This window comes from Ranitomeya variabilis, chromosome 8, assembly GCF_051348905.1.
Source record: "Ranitomeya variabilis isolate aRanVar5 chromosome 8, aRanVar5.hap1, whole genome shotgun sequence".
In the NCBI taxonomy this organism is placed as follows: domain Eukaryota; kingdom Metazoa; phylum Chordata; class Amphibia; order Anura; family Dendrobatidae; genus Ranitomeya; species Ranitomeya variabilis.
Window position 1 is genome coordinate 120,354,385 of NC_135239.1, and position 22,472 is coordinate 120,376,856.

General features: G+C 43.8%; 1 protein-coding gene across 6 annotated transcripts in view; it reads right to left on the reverse strand.

Annotated features, from left to right (window-relative positions):
- The window catches only part of FOXRED2 (FAD dependent oxidoreductase domain containing 2), a 548,573-nt gene that overhangs the window by 384,586 nt on the left and 141,515 nt on the right, over positions 1-22,472 (reverse strand). For all 6 annotated transcript variants that reach the window (XM_077277999.1, XM_077278000.1, XM_077277998.1 and 3 more), the window contains exon 4: positions 2,932-3,207. In XM_077277999.1, coding sequence (XP_077134114.1) covers positions 2,932-3,207 — 276 coding nt within the window. The remainder of the gene's footprint in view (positions 1-2,931; positions 3,208-22,472) is intronic.

Here is a 22,472-nt window from a genome sequence, read left to right on the forward strand (position 1 = left end):
TGACGTTGGCATAGTAACTGTGTCTGACTGCGCATATCAATGAGCTAATCAGCCAGGTGGCATTTGGCAGTTAAGTTATTTTTAGAAATTGCCTCAGAAACCAGCCCATTTTAAACGTATAGCAAAATTTCCCTATTGAAATGCATTGAAACAATGCTTTCCAATGAGGGGGAAACAATTTTCAAATGCAAATTGCGCCAAAACTACAAATCCGATCGACATGAAAATAACTTAGCACACCTCTCGTGGACGCTGGCTTCGAAATGACACCTCACTGGAGTCTGTGCGTTCAGCGGTTCGGGCCGCATTAACTGCGAAAAAAAGCCTAATAATAAGAAAAATAATAATAAGAAGAAGTTTACCACGATGGAATAACAGTATAGTGCTTTGTTCCAAAGCACTATAATAAGAAGAAGAAGTTTACCACGGTGGAATAACAGTATAGTGCTTTGTTCCAAAGCACTATAATAAGAAGAAGTTATCCACGATGGAATAACAGTATAGTGCTTTGTTCCAAAGCACTATAAATAATAAGAATAAGAAGAAGTTATCCACGATGGAATAACAGTATAGTGCTTTGTTCCAAAGCACTATAATAAGAAGAAGTTATCCACGATGGAATAACAGTATAGTGCTTTGTTCCAAAGCACTATAATAATAATAATAAGAAGTTTACCACGATGGAATAACAGTATAGTGCTTTGTTCCAAAGCACTATAATAATAATAAGTTTACCACGGTGGAATAACAGTATAGTGCTTTGTTCCAAAGCACTATAATAAGAAGAAGTTATCCACGATGGAATAACAGTATAGTGCTTTGTTCCAAAGCACTATAATAAGAAGAAGTTATCCACGATGGAATAACAGTATAGTGCTTTGTTCCAAAGCACTATAATAAGAAGAAGTTATCCACGGTGGAATAACAGTATAGTGCTTTGTTCCAAAGCACTATAATAAGAAGAAGTTATCCACGGTGGAATAACAGTATAGTGCTTTGTTCCAAAGCACTATAATAAGAAGAAGTTATCCACGGTGGAATAACAGTATAGTGCTTTGTTCCAAAGCACTATAATGAGCTGGTTGTAATCAAAATACACCTCCCTGCCCAAGAATGCCGTCCCTGAGAATCTGCTGCAGGGGATGATGAAAGATCATCGAGGGAAGTAAATGACCTTGGGATCTGAGGTTCCCCACCCCTGCTGTACAGACTAGATAATCCCTAGCCACAGAACTGAAAAACACCACCTCGGACCTGGCACCCTAATTGGCATCGAGGGGTTTATCCCACCTCTTGAGGAACCAGAGGGGAGACTGCTGTGCACAGCTAATCAGGAGAGAGAAAGTGTGCAGAGGGTAAAAGTACGTGCAGTAAAAGTACGTGGGTTAAAGTACGTGCACAAAGAGTAAAGGTACCGTCACATTTAGCGACGCTGCAGCGATCTAGACAACGATCCCGATCGCTGCAGCGTCGCTGTGTGGTCGCTGAAGAGCTGTCACACAGACAGCTCTCCAGCGACCAACTATGCGAAGTCCCCTGGTAACCAGGGTAAACATCGGGTCACTAAGCGCAGGGCCGCGCTTAGTAACCCGATGTTTACCCTGGTTACCAGCTTAAATGTAAAAAAAACACTACATACTTACATTCCGGTGTCTGTCCCCCGGCGCTGTGCTTCCCTGCACTGTGTAAGCGCCAGCCGGAAAGCACAGCGGTGACGTCACCGCTGTGCTTTCCGGCCGGCCGGCGCTTACACAGTGCAGAGAAGCACAGCGCCGGGGGACAGACACCGGAATGTAAGTATGTAGTGTTTTTTTTTTTTTTACGTTTACGCTGAGCAAACTGAAAAAGGAACAAAAAAGCAATAGGAACCATTGGCAGGGAAGAAATGGTAGTAGCTCAGCAGACAGGAGAACCAAACAAGAAGAAGAGGTCACGGATCAAAACCCAAAATCGAGGCATGACAAAAGGGCTCAGAACATGGAATTGCATTTTTTTGTCAGGCTGGCCAATTGTAAGGGTAATAAGTGTCATCCTACTCACTGCAGTCACCGCTCTACTCTCCCCATTCACGGGCTGTCTCGCTGAGCTGCTGCTTCTTCTAGCATTTTCAACACTACTCCAGGCTTTAGGGAGGCGGGGCCACATTATGGCTCTGGCTTATCCCCAAGCAGCAGGGGTTTTATTTGGCAGCTCCTCCCATCACTCCATGCCTGATCTAGGTGCTAGTTCTTGTCTAGTGTTCTGCAAGATGCTTTTTAATTTTGTGTCTCCCGTATTCTGAGCCAGCTACCTACTTGTTTATCCTGACGGCTCCACTCCTGACTTCGGATACGTATATTAAACCTGTGTTGCTTGACCACATCTTTACCTCTGTCCACTTGTACCTCGTACCCGTTTCTTTGACCCTCCAATCAGCTCCTGCAGACCTAAGGACTGGTCTGGAGTGGTACCATGTGTCTACCGGCGGCCAAGCCAATCTTCACCATCAAAGGCTATAGTGAATACCAGGTAGTCACTTAGCTACACCCCTCAAGTGTAAGCCTGCCCATGGAGCAGTGGGTCCAAACCTACCAGTGTTACATTTTTCACCATTTCACCCCATTTGGAATTTTTTCCCTGTTTTTCTGTATATTACATAGTAAAATTAACAGTCATTCAAAACTAAAGCTCATCCCCAAAAAATCAAGCCATTACATGGCTATGTGGTCATAAAAATAAAAACATTAAAGCTCTTGAAAATAGTGTAAGAAAAAATGAAAATACAGAACATGGACATATATAGTAAATATATTTAATTGTAAATTAGTCTATTTCACAGTAAAATCAAGCAGTTCTTAAAGGGAACCTGTCAGCAGGATTCCCTTTAATGTAAGTCCCTTAATTTTTTTACTTTATAAAGCCTTCAGTATATATGAAGTTAAAATATATTACCTGTCAAAAATGGAGAAGTCGAATTTCCAACCTAAGCAACGGATCACGCGGTCATATGGTTCACGGGCTGCAAAGTTATCCAGATTATTTTGCAGAAGCATGGAATCAGGCTTCATGGTGTGATTACTTGCAGGGTTACTTTTTTGAAAATGCTTGTGAGTAACATATAACTTTCCAGAATCATCTCGGATTAATGCCAAGTCAGAAAGATCTCCCTCCAAGAGACCATCTAATGACTTCAGCTGATATGTGTCCAAAAGTCCATTATTAATGGCTCTAAAAAAGAAAAAGAACAAACACACCAGTCAATCCGTATAGCTCTATACCATTTTTCCTGTTCTATAATTTCTATATTTGCAGAGTCGACAGTAAGACAAAAACTTACACAAATATATTTTTTATTTTCAAAATCACAAACAGCCCAAATTAAAATTTAAATGGATGCGCTTGATCCATGGGACTGACTAAGGCCGTGCTTTCACATGTTATAAAACTGCATTTTCACTGCTTCTTTGTGCAGAAAATCGATTGCATTTCACTGTGTAAATAAAACAAATGATTTCTTGAATGTTCATGCCCACCATGCATTTAAAAATGCTACTGTACTGTGTGTTTTTGATGTGTTCTTTAAAAGGTCTTTTTTTAGCCTGAAAAAAGTATGCTAAATAACTCAGTTGTGCTTTAAAGGGAACCTGTCACCCCCCCAGGCGTTTGTAACTAAAAGAGCCAACTTGTGCAGCACTAATGCTGCATTTGGACAAGGTGGCTCTTTTAGTTATGCTCCTTGCGCACACTGAAATAAACACTTATAAAATGTGCCCCCTCATACCGTGAAATCGCCAGGGAGGCGGGACTTTCCTTCCTAATCAGACGCAGTACAGCCGTCATTCATACCCCCTTGGCGCCGGGCGCTGCCTCCTCGGCGTTGTTTGAATCTGTCCCGGAGCCTGCGCTGTTATGTTATCCCTTGGGAAAGCGCAGTTAGCCCTGCCCGTCTTCCGACATCATTTGATGTCAGGCTGACTTCGCCTGTGCGGCCACGCTGCCAGAGATCCCGCCCCACAGTGTCTTCTGATTTATTCACATTGCGGGGCTGAAATTCATGGGCATGCGCAGTGCATATCTTCACCTCTCACTCATCTCCCTCCGCCTTCTTCAGACTGTGCGGCGTCAGCTGATCCCTAATCACCTTGGCATGCGATTAGGGAGCTGCTGACGCCGGACAGTCTGAAGAAGGTGGAGGGAGAGGTGAATATATGCACTGCGCATGCCCATGAATCTCAGCCCCGCAATGTGAATTATTCAGAAGACACTGCGGGGGGTGGGGGGATCTCGGGCAGCGTGGCCGCACAGGCACAGTCGGCCTGACATCAAATGATGTGAGAAGACGGGCAGCGCTAACTACGCATGCCCAAGGGATAACATAACAGTGCAGGCTCCGGGACAGATTCAAACAACGCTGAGGAGGCAGCGCCCGGCGCCAAGGGGGTATGAATGACGGCTGTGCTGCGTCTGATTAGGAAGGAAAGTCCCGCCTCCCTGGCGATTTCACGGTATGAGGGGGCACATTTTATAAGTGTTTATTTCAGCGTGTGCAAGGACATAACTAAAAGAGCCACCTCGTCCAAATGCAGCATTAGTGCTGCACAAGTTGGCTCTTTTAGTTGCAAATGCCTACGGGTGGGGGGGGGGGGGGGTGACAGGTTCCTTTTAATTGCAGAATAAAAAGCTTAAAAAAAAAACCATACAAAAAAAACCCATTAAAAATAGTGCTTCAAATTTGCACAAAAATGCTTCAAATAAATGGGGAGGAGCAGCAAATACGCAGTAATCACAGATGATTCTTTGTGCATAGTATGGTTACTACAGTACGGACACCTGCAGATAAAAAGCAGCAGAAATAAAAAAAAAGCAACATTTATGCTACATGTGAACAAGGTCTAAGATAGCACTATGCTACTGTACTTGGAATCATGTATTTTGTCTCTTTGGATTTTTCTTTTTTTTTTCTAGATCAACATTGCAAAATAAAAACTTAAACTCAAGTTTTTTTCACATTTTAAGGCTTGAATACTATGTTCTGTGAAAAAAGCTAATAAGACCTAAATGTTTCCACAAATCAACAAAAAAACCTGTCATATTTAGCAATACCTAGTCATAATACTAATGCACTGCAGGATGCAGCAGGCCCCCCATGATAACTGGTGGAGGCAGAAGAGGTGCAAAATTCTGCTAAAGCAACTACTCACACACATACCTATGGAGGTGGTTGTATGAATACACACAAGTAAGACTTGTGTAAGGTGCCAGATACACAAATACATGTAGGGCACCATACTGCTTACAGCCTACTGATGATGCCAATACCATTAGATCAAGTGGGCTGCTCAGCACTTTATAAGTGCACCACTCAAGAACAAATACCCCTATACCCTCACCAACACTACAAGGCAAGATTAAAAAATACGTAAGATAATAGTTACCCCCTTCCCGACGTCTAACGTACTAGCACGTCAAATGGTCCCTCCCCCTCTTTGGTGCAGGCTCTTTCCGCCTCAGGACAGCTGATCTGATGAGCTGACATGTGCCCCTAAAAGCCGCGGGTTTTAAATGCTACTGTCAAACTCCGACAGTGGCATTTAACATACACGTGCCGGAAGAGCATTACAAACTCCACCCATCGGTGCCCATGTCACATGACCGTGGATCGCTGATGGGTTGGCATGACAACCAAGGATCTGCAGGAGACCCCTGTTGTTGTCATTGTCTCGGTCAGCGCTCATAGCAAGTGATCATTTTAGCTACATAGAGCAGGGCTTAAGCCCTGCTGTGTGTAGCATGAGTGATCAGATGATCGCCGGTTCTAGTCTTCCATGGAGACTATAGAAGAAAGTGTAAAGTAAAAAAAAAAATGGCTTTAAAAATATATATGCGGTATATAAAAGTCTAAATCACCCGATTCGCCCCATTTAAAATAAATCCATTAAAACATAAAAATTAAACATACAGTGGGGGAAATAAGAATTTGATCCTTTGATGATTTTCTAAGTTTGTCCACGGGCAAAGATATGAAGAGTCTATAATTTTAAGGGTAGGTTAATGTTAACACAGAGATAGAATATAAAAAAACCCAGAAACTCACATTTTATAAAATATAAACTTTTATTTGCATTTTGCCGTGAGAAATAAGTATTTGATCCCTCTGGCAAACAAGAGTTACTGTAGTTTTCGGACTCTAAGACGCACTTTTTTCCCAAAAAAATTTGGAGGAAAATTGGGGTGCATCTTAGTGGGAATATATTGTGGCGGCAGCAGGAGTCGGGCGATTCTGCGGCGGTCCGACGGTGCAGAGCGATGGTCACACTCGCTTCCCAGGTTGGTGTGGCAGGTTCGGCGGTGCTATGTGGTGTGGGGGGCTCCGCCGGCACGTGGTGAAAGCCCGGAGCCCCCCGCATATCCATTACGGCGATGCGGTGGCCTCTGGGAAAATAGCCACCAGGGGTGGTGCGTGCTCAGATTGAGATCTCGGGAGACAAGATCTCGGCACCTGAGATCTCAATCTGAGCATGCGCCGCTCCCCGGCTGCCATTTTCCCGGAGACCACCGCATTGCAGTAATGGATGTGTGGGGGGCTCCAGACTTTCACAAAATTCTGGCGGAGCCCCCCCCCACACCACAGAGCACCGCCGAACCTGCCACCCCATCCTGAGATGGGATTTGCCAGAGGCCACCACATCACAGCAATGGATGTGCAGGGAACTGGCTTTCAGAAAATGTTGGCAGAGTCCCAGCACCGCCGAACCTGCTGCACCAGTCTGGGATAGGAGTCATATCCCCGGACCACCGAACACCCCCTGTGATCACGCTCCACCCGTGCTGCCGATCCTCACCAGTAAGCTGAATTTGGACTGTAAGATGGAACCCCATTTGACACATTAATTTTTTTTCCCTATTTCAATTCTGAAAATTTGGGGTGCGCCTTATAGTCTGAAAAATACTGTAATATTTGGTGGCAAAACCCTTGTTGGTAAGCACAGCAGTCAGAGTTTTTTGTAGTTGATGATGAAGTCTGCGCACGTCTGGAGGAATTTTGGTCCACTCCTCTTTGCAGATCATCTCTAAATCATTAAGATTTTTAGGCTGTTGCTTGGCAATTCAAGAGCTTCAACTCTCTCCATAAGTTTTCTATGGGATTAAGGTCTGGAGATTGGCTAGGCCACTCCATGACCTTAATGTGCTTCTTTTTAGCCATTCTTGTTGCCTTGGCTGTATGTTTTGGGTCATTGTCTTGCTGGAAGACCCAGCCATGACCCATTTAGGTTGTCACTAAGGATTTTATGGTACATGGCCCCATTCATTCTCCCATTGATGCAGTGCAGTAGTCCTGTGCCCATAGCAGAGAAAAACCCCCAAAACATGTTTCCACCTCCATGCTTGACAGTGGGGAAGGTGTTCTTGGGTCATAGGCAGCATTTATTTTCCTTCAAACACGGCGAGTTGAGTTAATGCCAAAGACCTCCATTTTTGACTCATCCACACCTTCTCCCAATCACTCACAGAATCATCCAGGTTTTCATTGGCAAACTTCAGACAGGCCTGCAAATGTGTCTACTTGAGCAGGGGGACCTTTGCGGGCACTGCAGGATTTTAAACCTTTACGGCATAATGTGTTATCAATGGTTTTCTTGGTGACTGTGGTCCCAGTTGCCTTGAGATCATTAACAAGTTCACCCCGTGTAGTTTTAGACTGATCTCTCACATTCCTCATGATCAAGGATACCCCAAGAGGTGAGATTTTGCCTGGTGCTCCAGATCGATGTCGATTGACATTTTGTTTTTCTTCCATTTTCTTACTATTGCACCAACCATTGTCTCCTTCTCACCCAGCATCTTATAGTTTTGTAGCCCATTCCAGCTTTGTGCAGGTCTATAATCTCGTTCCTGACATCCTTATAAAGCTCTTTGCTCTTGCCCATGTTGTAGAGGTTAGAGTCTGACTGATTGAGTCTGTGGACAGGAGTCTTTTATAAAGGTGACTATGTAAGACAGCTGTCTTTAATAAAGGTAATGAGTTGATTAGGAGCATCTAACTGGTCTGTAGGAGCCAGAACTCTTAATGGTTGGTAGGGAATCAAATACTTATTTCTCACTGCAAAATGCAAATACATTTTTATAATTTACACAATGTGATTTTCTGGATATTATTTTTGATATTCTATCTCTCTATATTAAAATTATCCCACCCTTAAAATTATAGACTGTTCATGTCTTTGTCAGTGGGCAAACTTAAAAAATCAGCAAGAGATCAAATACTTATTTCCCCCACTCTATTTGATATTGTCGTGTTCAGAAATGCCCAATCTATCAATATCTAAAAATAATTAATCTGATTAGTAAACAGCGTAATAAGAAAAAATAAATAAAACAGCATTAAAATGCAATAACGGGTGATCAAAAGATCTAATCTATACCAAAATGGTATAAAAACTATGCAATTTTGTTTTTAACAAAATATGGATTTTTTTCACCATTTAAATAAAAAAGAACCTATAGATGTTTGGTATCTACTAACTCGCAATGACCTGGAGAATCATAATAGCAGGTCAGTTTTAGCATTTGGTGAACATAGTAAGAAAAAACCTAAAAAAACAATTGTGGAATTGCACTTTTTTAAAAATGTCACCACATTTGGAATTCTTCCTGCTTTCCAGTACGTTATATGGTAAAATCAATGGTGTTGTTCAAAAGTACAACTCATTCCGCAAAAAAGAAGCCCTCACACGGCTGCATCGATGGAAAAGTAATAAAGTTATGGTTTTGGGAGGAAGGGGCACGGGGGGGGGGGGGGGGGGATTTGTGTTAATATTTTTTGGCCAAAATATGCAAACTCTCAATCTGCTTCAATTGTCCTAATTATGAATGCCACCTTACACAAGCCTGCTGTCTCCTGCAGTGCATTAGTATGGTGAACAGATAGTGGTACGTATGGCTGCTTTTTTCCATTTTTCCATAATGCTAGCAAAAGTCAGTCAGTCTTTTGATATTTGTATGCATCGGCTCTCTGAGCACTCCAGCCCTCAGCCTCTTGTGGTTTTAGTCATAGCAGGATCCTATCTACGTACATAAATGCAGGCTCCAGTGGAGAAATCTAAATAACTTGGCATAAATATTACAAGAAAACCTCAGGATGATATATCCCTGAACTTACACCCTGTTCTGGAAAGGTTTAAAAGGAAAACAGAAACATGGTGTAGACTACCACCATCAGCTGTGGGAAGAGGAAACTACCGTAGTTAAAAATGATACCGATGCCCCAACTTCTATATATTCTGCATAATGCCCCTATATGAATCCCTAGTTCTTATTTTCAGAAAATGCATAGCATGTTTTGTTCACTCATTTGGAAAAAAAAATCTGCAAGAATAAAATTTGAGCACTTACAAAGGGGACAGGGAGTCTGGTAGGCTGGCGGTCCCCAATGCATTAACAATATTATCTGGCAGCACAACTAAAGCATTTTAGCAGCTGGAATAGTACTGAAAATTCACATAGTGTTATGAAGCTGATAACCTGAGCTACACCATGGAATATCCCTATCCATCTAGTTGAACTAAATAAAGTTGTGGATAAGAAATCAATATGTCCGACGCTAGCATAACTCTATAAGGTGTGAGATAGAGGTAAACATTTAATGGGAATAGGAAACAGTAATGAATATACGCCTCATATGGTTTGCTAAAAATATGTAGAGCACTATAAGGTTTGCTAAAAATATGTAGAGCACTATAAACTAGAGGGATTTCGGGACTGGATGGGTAAAGGAATACTTATGGTACAACAAGTATTATGCAAATGGTATATTAAAATCCTTTGATCAACTGAAGGAGGAATTTGGGTTGACAAACAATTCTATCAGTATTTGCAGCTTAGGTACTCATTTAATGCACACAAAATTGATCCCTTTGCTGACAGAGAATAATTCCTTTATTAACCCCTTCACCACCAAGGGTGGTTTGCACGTTAATGACCGGGCCAATTTTTACAATTCTGACCACTGTCCCTTTATGAGGCTATAACTCTGGAACGCTTTGACGGATCTTGGCGATTCTGACATTGTTTTCTCGTGACATATTGTACTTCATGTTAGTGGTAAAATTTATTCGATATAACTTGCGTTTATTTGTGAAAAAAATGGAAATTTGGCGAAAATTTTGAAAATTTCGCAATTTTCCAACTTTGAATTTTTATGCCCTTAAATCACAGACATATGTCACGCAAAATACTTAATAAGTAACATTTCCCACATGTCTACTTTACATCAGTACAATTTTGGAACCAAAATTTTTTTTTGTGACGGAGTTATAAGGGTTAAAAGTTGACCAGCAATTTCTCATTTTTACAACACCATTTTTTTTTAGGGACCACATCTCATTTGAAGTCATTTTGAGGGGTCTATATGATAGAAAATACCCAAGTGTGACACCACTCTAAAAACTGCACCCCTCAAGGTGCTCAAAACCACATTCAAGAAGTTTATTAACCCTTCAGGTGTTTCACAGGAATTTTTGGAATGTTTAAATAAAAATGAACATTTAACTTTTTTTCACACAAAATTTATTTCAGCTCCAATTTGTTTTATTTTACCAAGGGTAACAGGAGAAAATGGACCAAAAAAGTTGTTGTACAATTTGTCCTGAGTACGCTGATACCCCATATGTGGGGGTAAACCACTGTTTGGGCGCATGGCAGAGCTCGGAAGGAAAGGAGCGCCATTTGACTTTTCAATGCAAAATTGACTGGAATTGAGATGGGACGCCATGTTGCGTTTGGAGAGCCCCTGATGTGCCTAAACACTGAAACCCCCTACAAGTGACACCATTTTGGAAAGTAGACCCCCTAAGGAACTTATCTTGATGTGTGGTGAGCACTTTGACCCACCAAGTGCTTCACAGAAGTTTACAATGCAGAGCCGTAAAAAAAAAAAAATCATATTTTTTCACAAAAATGATCTTTTTGCCCCCAATTTTTTATTTTCCCAAGGGTAAAAGAAGAAATTGGACCCCAAAAAATGTTGTGCAATTTGTCCTGAGTACGCTGATACCCCATATGTGGGTGTAAACCATTGTTTGGGCGCATGGCAGAGCTTGGAAGGGAAGGAGCGCCATTTGACTTTTCAATGCAAAATTGACTGGAATTGAGATGGGACGCCATGTTGCGTTTGGAGAGCCCCTGATATGCCTAAACATTGAAACTCCCTACAAGTGACACCATTTTGGAAAGTAGACCCCCTAAGGAACTTATCTAGATGTGTGGTGAGCACTTTGACCCACCAAGTGCTTCACAGAAGTTTACAATGCAGAGCCGTAAAAAAAAAAAATCATATTTTTTCACAAAAATGATCTTTTTGCCCCCAATTTTTTATTTTCCCAAGGGTAAGAGAAGAAATTGGACCCCAAAAAATGTTGTGCAATTTGTCCTGAGTACGCTGATACCCCATATGTGGGTGTAAACCATTGTTTGGGCGCATGGCAGAGCTTGGAAGGGAAGGAGCGCCATTTGACTTTTCAATGCAAAATTGACTGGAATTGAGATGGGACGCCATGTTGCGTTTGGAGAGCCCCTGATATGCCTAAACATTGAAACTCCCTACAAGTGACACCATTTTGGAAAGTAGACCCCCTAAGGAACTTATCTAGATGTGTGGTGAGCACTTTGACCCACCAAGTGCTTCACAGAAGTTTATAATGCAGAGCCATAAAAATAAAAAATCATATTTTTTCACAAAAATGATCTTTTCGCCCCCAATTTTTTATTTTCCCAAGGGTAAGAGAAGAAATTGGACCCAAAAAAATGTTGTGCAATTTGTCCTGAGTACGCTGATACCCCATATGTGGGTGTAAACCATTGTTTGGGCGCATGGCAGAGCTTGGAAGGGAAGGAGCGCCATTTGGAATGCAGACTTAAATGGATTGGTCAGCAGCCGTCACGTTGCATTTGCAGAGCCCCTGATGTACCCAAACAGTACAAACCCCCCACAAGTGACCCCATATTGGAAACTAGACCTCCCAAGGAACTTATCTAGATGTGTTTTGAGAACTTTGAACCCCCAAGTGTTTCACTAAAGTTTATAGCGCAAAGCCGTGAAAATAAAAATTCTTTTTTTTTTTCACAAAAATGATTTTTTAGCCCCCAGTTTTGTATTTTCACAAGGGTAACAGGATAAATTAGACCCCAAAAGTTGTTGTCCAATTTGTCCTGAGTACGCTGATACCCCATATGTGGGGGGGAACCACTGTTTGGGTGCATGACAGAGCTCGGAAGGGAAGGAGCGCCATTTGGAATGCAGCCTTAAATGGATTGGTCTGCAGGCGTCACGTTGCATTTGCAGAGCCCCTGAGGTTCCCAAACAGTACAAACCCCCCACAAGTGACCCCATATTGGAAACTAGACCTCCCAAGGTACTTATCTAGATGTGTTGTGAGAACTTTGAACCCCCAAGTGTTTCACTACAGTTTATAACGCAGAGCCGTGAAAATAAAACATCTTTTTTTTCCCACAAAAATGATTTTTAGCCCCCCCAAATTTTTATTTTCCTAAGGATAACAAGAGAACTTGGACCCCAGAAGTTGTTGTTCAATTTGTCCTGAGTACGCTGATAACACATATGTTGGGGTAAACCCCTTTTTGGGCGCACGGGAGAGCTCGGAAGGGAAGGAGCACTGTTTTACTTTTTCAACGCAGAATTGGCTGGAATTGAGATTGGACGCCATGTCGCGCTTGGAGAGCCCCTGATGTGCCTGGACAGTGGAAACTCCCCAATTCTACCTGAAACCCTAACCCAAACACACCCCTAACCCTAATCCCAACGGTAACCCTAACCACACCCCTAGCCCTGACACACCCATAATTCTAATCCCAACCCTAATCCAAACCGTAAATGTAATCCAAACCCTAACTTTAGCCCCAACCATAACTTTAGCCCCAACCCTAACCCTAACTTTACCTCCAACCCTAGCCCTAACCCTACCCCTACCCCTAAACGTGACTGAAATACGTGGCACTTAAATACGTGATACGTGGCACTGAAATACGTGGCACTGAAATACGTGCAACTGAAATACGTGCAACTGAAATACGTGGCACTTAAATATGTGGCACTTAAATATGTGGCACTGAAATACGTGATACGTGGCACTGAAATACGTGATACGTGGCACTGAAATACGTGGCACTGAAACACGTGGCACTGAAATACGTGATACGTGGCACTGAAATACGTGGCACTGAAATACGTGGCACTGAAATACGTGGCACTGAAATACGTGGCACTATGACTGTCAGAAAATGTTCATTAAACGGTTAGGGGTGAGGTTAGGGGTAGAGTTAGGGTTAGGGTTTGGATCTCTTTATCACCTTGATGGTGGTGGGTGGCTTTTCAGTGTGTTTTCTGTTTTTTTTAGATAAAAACGCATGCGTTTTTAACGCAAACACATGTGCTTAAAAACGCAAGAAAATACTGCAGGTTGTATTTCTGAAAATGAACGCATGCAGAAAAAAAACGCATGCGTTTGAAAACGCGACCAAACCCGTACAAAAAAACGCATGCGTTTTCAATGTTAAATATAGGGAAAAAACGCATGCATTTTTTTGTGCAAAAAACGCTGCAGACAAAAACGCAAGTGTGAAACCAGCGACGCTTTTTATAGCAAAAAAGTTTTTGCATCTCCACATTTTGAGACCTAGAATTTTTCCACATTTTGGTCTACAGAGTCATGTGAGGTCTTGTTTTTTGCGGGACGAGTTGACGTTTTTATTGGTAACATTTTCGGACACGTGACCGTTTTTGATCACTTTTTATTCCGATTTTTGTGAGGCAGAATGACCAAAAACCTGCTATTCATGAATTTCTTTTGGGAGAGGCGTTTATACCGTTCCGCGTTTGGTAAAATTGATAAAGCAGTGTTATTCTTCGGGTCAGTACGATTACAGTGATACCTCATTTATATCATTTTTTTATGTTTTGGCGCTTTTATACGATAAAAACTATTTTATAGAAAAAATAATTATTTTGGTATCGCTTTATTCTCAGGACTATAACTTTTTTATTTTTTTGCTGATGATGCTGTATGGCGGCTTGTTTTTTGCGGGACAAGATGACGTTTTCAGCGGTACCATGGATATTTATATCAGTCTTTTTGATCGCGTGTTATTCCACTTTTTGTTCGGCGGTATGGTAATAAAGCGTTGTTTTTTGCCTCGTTTTTTTTTTTTTTCCTTACGGTGTTTACTGAAGGGGTTAACTAGTGGGGCAGTTTTATAGGTTGGGTCGTTACGGACGCGGCGATACTAAATATGTGTACTTTTATTGTTTTGTTTTTTTTATTTAGATAAAGAAATGTATTTATGGGAATAATATATATATTTTTTTTATTATTTATTTAGGAATTTTTTTATTTATTTTTTTTACACATGTGGAAAATTTTTTTTTTTACTTTTTTACTTTGTCCCAGGGGGGACATCACAGATCATTGATCTGGCAGTGTGCACAGCACTCTGCCAGATCTGCGATCTGCTGTGCAGGGCTGCAGGCTTACCAAGCGTCTGCTCTGAGCAGACACTCGGTAAGCCACCTCCCTCCCTGCAGGACCCGGATGCCGCGGCCATCTTGGATCCGGGACCTGCAGCCAGGAAGGAGGTAGGAGACCCTCGCAGCAACGCGATCACATCGCGTTGCTCCGGGGGTCTTAGGGAAGCCCGCAGGGAGCCCCCTCCCTGCGCGATGCTTCCCTATACCGCCGGTACACTGCGATCATGTTTGATCGCGGTGTGCCGGGGGTTAATGTGCCGGGGGCGGTCCGTGACCGCTCCTGGCACATAGTGCCGGATGTCAGCTGCGATATGCAGCTGACACCCGGCCGTGATCGGCCGCGCTCCCCCCGTGAGCGCGGCCGATCGCGTATGACGTACTATCCCGTCGGTGGTCATACGGGCCCACCCCACCTCGACGGGATAGTACGTCAAATGTCGGGAAGGGGTTAATCTGGTATTGGAAAAAGGAAATACCAAGTGCCGTATTTCTGATATTAACAGACTTCTAAATAATTTTTTAAAAAACTTCCCTTTCAGTAGCTAAACAAAAATGGGAGGAAGATATAGGGCTGATTTCAGAAGATCAGTGGAGTCTGGCATTAGACTTGATACCTCAATTATCTTTAAATGAGGCACAGAGATTTTCTCAAATTCTATTAATGCATAGGAAATACAAAACACCTAGATTCTTATTTAGTATAGGGTATAGAACTGATACTGGGGGTCCAAAATGGAAAATGGATAATGTGGGATTACTAAATATGATGTGGGATTGTCAGGAACTGGGAGGATACTGGAAAGGAGTCCTGTCTATCATAATGAAAGTCTATAAAACTGTTATTCAACCAGATCCCAAAAAATGTCCATTGGGAATATTAGAGGATGACATGTAATTTGATCCAGTAACTATAGGAATTTCACGCATTTTATTTAAGGCCAGGAAACATATTGCATCCAAATGGATTAATCCCTTACCTCCATTGATTAACGATGTAAAAAAAAGGATAAATAATATTACTAGACTGGAAAAGGGTATATACAAAAAGTGAAACATAATGAATAAATTTGAGATAATATGGGGTCCATGGTGGGATACTTCTGGAATGCCATCAAGAGGATTTGTTGATGGAGCGGCAATTTGACCTACTGGGGGGAGGAGGGTGAAGCTGGGCATGATACAAGGTGATGAAGCGTGTAGGGAGGGTTTGTACAAAGACATATTTTTAGAGGGATAGGTCACACTTGGGCTCTGTCCTTGTGTTATGATTCACGGAGTGGACCTACTGGATCGCGGTGACGACCGTTCCCAGGCGAGCTGACCAGGTGGAACCGACCCCTATACAGGGACCGTTAGAGACAAGCCTAGGAGGGAGATACACCGCGATAGCTTGTGCCAGAGGGGCGGCTCGAGGACAAAGAGGAGAATCAGGGTACTCACAGAGGACCAGACGGGCAGAGAAGCCACAGAGAAAACCCGGGACTCAGGACACGGCAGGGTTCACACAGAGGGTACCGGAACCTGGACGGAGCAGAGTACGCACTGGAGGAATACTGGGACTGAGCAGGGCAGAGTACGCATTGGAAGTGTACAGGGATGGAGCAGAGTACGCACACACTGGAAGCGTACTGGGACAGAGCAAAGCACGCACTGGAAGCGTATAGGGACTGAGCAGAGCACGCACCCACTGGAAGCGTACAGGGACAGAGCACGCACACACTTGAGGAGTACGGGGACCTGATGTACAAAAACCTAAGTGGACCTGAAGGGAGCACGGAAAGGCACAATAACAATCAGGCGCTTCCTCTAGCAGGAAGGGGCCTGATATACACGGAGGCCGCTGCCCAGGCAGGACAGCTCTTCCGGGTCAGTACAACCCAGCATCATAAAGAAGCCGGGAGTGCGTGCGACCTAAGCGGCCCAGCACGGGTAACAGGATCCCCAGCGTGGCTGAGGACCTGGAAGAGGAGGCGGGATGAGGCAAGGGACCCAGGAAGCAAGTGAGTATCTCCGTGCGCCGTAATAGTACCCCCTCCCTTACATCCCCCTTTCTTAAGGCTGGAAAGAAATCTCCTCAAGATACGAGGAGAATTGATAATCTCCCATGGTTCCCATGTTATCTCCTCAGGCCCATACCCCTTCCAATCAATCAAATAGAAGGTTCTCCCCCCTAACCTTTCTACTGGCTAGTATATCTCTTACTTCAAAAACATTATCAGTGTTAACAGGTGGCGGAGAAGAACCAACAGAAGAATGATGGTGGTTAAGGACCACAGGTTTAAGGAGAGACTCATGGAAGGAGTTGGAGAAACGGCGCGAGGCAGGCAACCTCAACTTGTATGCTTCGTCATTGACTCGAGCCAGGATCTCAAAGGGACCAATGTAGCAACGACCCTATTTATAGGAGGGAATCTTAAGACAGATATACTTGGACGAAAGCTAGACCTTATCGCTGAGTTCATAAGGAGGAGCATGCGAACACCTTTTATCAGCATGCTTTTTCATCCTAATGCAAGACCTCTCAAGCGCATACCTGGTCTCCTCCCAAATCTTAGAGAATTCCAAGGAGAGGGAGTCGGCAGCTGGCACACCCGAACCAGGGGAAACCGAAAGAGGCAGGTTGGAATGTTGACCAGAGACGATGAAGAACGGGGACTTGGTAGAAGACTCACCGGAGTGATTGTTATAGGCAAACTCGGCCCAAGGGAGGAGGTCAACCCAATTGTCCCGCTGGGCATTAGAAAAATATCAGAGATATAAGGTTAATCCGCTCCACCTGACTGTTGGACTGGGGATGATAGGCTGAAGAGAAGTCTAAAGTCACGTTCAAAAGTTTGCAGAGAGCTCTCCAAAACTGGGAGGTGAATTGGACTCCCCTATCTAAAACCTTGGCATTTGAAGATGTGATGAATAGAAATTCATGCCAAATCACAAGCTGAGGGCAAACCAGGCAGGGGGACAAAGTGGGTCATCTTAGAAAACCGATCCACAACCACCAAAATAGTTGTGCAACCCATGGAGCAAGGAAGATCGGTGACAAAGTCCATGACAATATGCCGCCAGGGAACCAAAGGCACAGGAAGAGGATGCTGGACCTCAGAGGGTAGTTGTCTCGGAATCTTGTTCCAGGTGCAGGAAGGACAGGTGGCTGAAAATTCTTTGACATCCTGGCGTAGGGACGGCCACCAATAGTGGCGAGAGACAAGGAAGTACGTCTTCTTAGCTCCAGCATGACCGGCAATTTTAGAAGTGTCCCCAGTGCAGCACCCTCTCCCTGTCATTCTCCAAGACGAATGTCTTACACGGTGGTAAGGTAGCAAACCTCAGGGCAGCCACCGAGATGATTTTGTAGGTATCAATAATGTGGGATGGTTACTCTTCAATATCAGCCGACTGGAAGGACCTTCACAGCGCGTCAGCCTTAATGTTCTTTTCGCCAGGCCGCAAGTGAAGCTCAAAAGCAAAAAGGGTGAAAAACAGACTACCAGGCTTGCCAAGAGTTGAATCTTTGGGCTGACTGAATATAAGCCAGATTCCTGTGATCAGTGAAAATTATGAAGGGATGTACCGCACCCTCCAGAAGATACCACCACTCCTCCAATGCTAACTTGATAGTAGCCAGTAGTTCTCTGTCACCGATGGAATAGTTGCGTTCCAAAGTAGAAAATGCCTAGGAGAAGAATCCGCAAGTGATCAAACGACCGGACAATGACCTCTGGGAGAGCACAACCCCGGGCCCTGTGGAGGAGGCATCCACCTCGAGAATGAATGGCCTACTAGTGTCTGGGCGATGAAGTAACGGCACTCGTGCGAAGGCTTGATTCAGAGTCAGAAAGGCGTCCCCAGACTCCGAAGACCAAACACTGGGATCACCCCACTTGCGGATAACTGATGAGAGGTTAATTGTTAAAGGAAGAGAAGTGGGGCATGAACTGCTTGTAATAGTTCTCAAAACCGAGGAATCTTTGGATGGCCTTCACCCCGAAGGGTCGCGGCCAGTTGAGGATGGTGGACACCTTCTCGGGATCCATTTTTAAACCGGAGTCAGTGTAATAATTATAGGGGACAACTCAGGAGACTCTTTGCGTGGAACAAGACAACTACAGGACACAGTTTTATAAGTGGTAAAGTCTATATTATCACACGGTGATTCAAACAGGTGCAGAGAGAAACTCAAGTCCACGACACTTGGTGCAAATAATAAACGCAGCTTAGCAGTCATTAAGAAACTTCAGAGGAAAATGCAATCAAGCAGAAAGTCTATGAAGCACAGTTATTCTTGAGGATACTTGACATGAATAAATCCTTGTCTTAGTCCAGGCACAGATAGATATGCTTATTAGGCAGTTCAAATCATATCTTAGCTCAATCAGGGAGGCCTGGTTAATAGTCTCAGGTTATTGCAAAGCAGAAACAGCTTACATGTCCAGCAAATGCAGATGGAAGTAAACATGAACAGCAGATGAAGGATGATTACTGGAAACTTGTGTATACAGCAGGAACTCAGAGCAGAGTAGCAGGATCACCACACAGGTTCACAGGAGCAGGTGTATAGCCAGGGAGTAATCAGAGGTCAGGAGCTGGATGCAAGGCAGAATATTCTAGCACAGACAGAAGGCTGAGGTGGAGTTTTATAGCAGGAAGACACAGTGCACATGAGACCAAAGACGCCATCTTGGAAAAGGGCAGTAATGCACAAAAGGTAAAAAATGTTCAGAGTCCTGATATTACTCCCTCCTTAGAAGCGGCCCCAGGACGATCCTGGACCTGGTTTCTCAGGGAATCTCTGATGAAAACGAGAAATCTTCTGTTGGGCATTGATGTTTTCCACAGGTTCCCAAGAGTCTTCCTCGGGGGATATCCCTGCCATCTTATCAGATATTGGAGCCGATTCCTGCGAATCCTGGAATAAATAATTTCCTCCACCACAAATTGTTCTAGCCCATCAATCACCACAGGCTGCGGAGGTGGCTGTTGTGAATTAGACTTTTTTGGCTCCCTCTTGTAGTCACTAGTGATATGACTCTGGGATTGTCTTTCCTCAGTTTGGCACCCACCTGGGTCGTTAGTCCAGGGGTGTTGCTATATAAACTTCCTGGATCCTCAGTCCAGTGCCTGGCATCGTTGTAATCAGATCCTTTCTGTTTGCTCCTGTCTGCTGGTCCTGTTTCTTGCAAAATTAAGCTAAGTCCTGCTTCCTTGTTTTTTGGTTATCTGTATTGCTCTTATTTTCTGTCCAGCTTGTACTAAATGTGATTCCTGATTTTGCTGGAAGCTCTAGGGGGCTGGTATTCTCCCCCCGGGCCATTAGACGGTTCAGGGGTTCTTGAATATCCAGCGTGGAAATTTTTATGGGGTTTTTGCTGACCGTATAAGTCATCTTACTATATTCTGCTATTAGTCAGTGGGCCTCTCTTTGCTAAATATCTAGTTCATTCTTACGTTTGTCTTTTCTCCTTACCTCACCGTTATTATTTGTGGGGGGCTTGTATCCAACTTTTGGGGTCTTTTCTCTGGAGGCAAGAAAGGTCTATCTTTTCCCTTCTAGGGTTATTTAGTTCTCCGGCTGGCGCGAGACGTCTAGAACCAACGTAGGCACGTTCCCCGGCTGCTGCTATTTGTGGTGCTAGGATTAGATATACGGTTAGCCCAGTTACCACTGCCCTATGAGCTGTTTTTTTATGTTTGCAGACTTGGTATGTACTTTTGAGACCCTCTGCCATTGGGGTCATAACAGGTGGCACAACACGTCCCTGGAAGGTATTAGGAGATACAGGCTTTAGTAAAGATACATGAAAAACTGGGTGTACCTTCATTGTCCTAGGCAGCTTCAGCCGGCAGGCCACAGAGCTCACAATACCGTTGATCTTGAAAGGGCCAATTAATTTCTGTTCAAGTTTTTGTTAAGGAACGTTTAACTTCAGATTCTTAGTTGCTAACCACACGGAATCTCCTACCTTGAACATGGGTGCAGGTTTACGGAATCTATCAGCCGATCTCTTATAACGTTCTTGAGCTGTGGTCAGGGATTCCTTCAGAACCTCCAGATTCTGTCTCATCGCAGTCAGCCTTTCCTCCACTGCCGGAACCGGAGAATTAAAAGGAGACCTAGGTAAAATACATGGAGGATAACCCATATTGGCAAAGAAAGGTGTAAATTTAGTGGAGGTGCTCTGAGAATTGTTATATGAAAATTCGGCTAACGGCAGCAACTCCAACCAATCATCCTGGAGATGGCTGACATAACATCTTAGATATTGTTCCAACGTCTGGTTGGTACGCTCAGTCTGACCATTTGTCTGGGGATGGTAAGCAGAAGAGAGACAGACATTAATATTGAGTGCAGAGCAAAACCCCTTCCAGAATCTTGAAGTGAACTGTACTCCATGGTCAGAGATGATCTCATCCGGAACCCCATGCAACCGCAAGACATTCTGTATAACCAAGTTCACTGAATCTTTAGCTGAGGGGAGGCCGGAGCACGGAACAAAATGAGCAGCTTTAGTCAGGCGATCAACTACCACCATGATTGTATTCATGCCCCCCTGTTGTGAATTCTGCTCTTGGGCTCCCTCCGGTGGTTATAAGTGGTAGCGCTGCTGTCTGTCATTCACAGCAGTCATCAAGTGTGTCCACTTCGGACTGGGCTATTTAGTCTTGTTTCACCCTTTAGCCAGTGCCAGTTGTCCATTGTTCCTGGAGGATTCACATCCTTTCCTGGTCTCTCCTGCTTGCTGTTCTTTTCATCAAAGATAAGTTCTGGCTTTGCTTTTTGCAGTCCACATGCTGTGGGCTTATTAGTTCTGTTCATTTCTACGTTTTGTTTTGTCCAGCTTGGTCTGTGCAAGGATTTGTTCAGCCATGCTGGTATCTCTGGAGATGCAGACATACCCTCCATATCTTTAGTTGGATGTGGAGATTTTGTACTTTCTGTGGTGGATATTTTCTAGTGTTTTTAATACTGACCGCATAGCACTCTGTTCTATCCTTTCTTTCTAGCTAGTACGGCCTCCTTTGCTAAATCCTGATTTCAGTCTGCGTATGTTATTTCCCTCTCCTCTCACAGTCAATATTTGTGGGGGGCTGTCTATCCTTTGGGGATTTTCTCTGAGGCAAGATAGTTTTCCTTTTCTTATCTCTAGGGGTATTTAGACCTCCGGCTGTGACGAGGTGTCTAGGGAGTGTCAGGAACATCCCACGGCTGCTTCTAGTTATTATTATTATTATTATTATTATTATTTATTGTTATAGCACCATTTATTCCATGGCGCTTTACATGTGAGGAGGGGTATACATAATAAAAACAAGTACAATAATCTTAAACAATACAAGTCATAACTGGTACAGGAGGAGTGAGGACCCTGCCCGCGAAGGCTCACAATCTACAAGGGATGGGTGAGAATACAGTAGGTGAGGATAGAGCTGGTCATGCAGCGGTTTGGTTGATCGGTGGTTACTGCAGGTTGTAGGCTTTTCGGAAGAGGTGGGTCTTCAGGTTCTTTTTGAAGATTTCAATGGTAGGTGAGAGTCTGATATGTTGTGGTAGAGGGTTCCAGAGTAGGGGTGAAATGCGAGAGAAATCTTGTATGCGATTGTGGGAAGAGGAGATAAGAGGGGAGTAGAGAAAGAGATCTTGTGAGGATCGGAGGTTGCGTGTAGGTAAGTACCGGGAGACGAGGTCACAGATGTATGGAGGAGACAGGTTGTGGATGGCTTTGTATGTCATGGTTAGGGTTTTGTACTGGAGTCTCTGGGCAATGGGGAGCCAGTGGAGGGATTGACAGAGGGGAGAGGCCAGGGAATAGCGGGGGGACAGGTGGATTAGTCGGGCAGCGAAGTTTAGAATAGATTGGAGGGGTGCGAGAGTGTTAGAGGGGAGGCCACAGAGCAGGAGGTTGCAGTAGTCAAGGCGAGAGATGATGAGGGCATGGACTAGGGTTTTTGCAGATTCTTG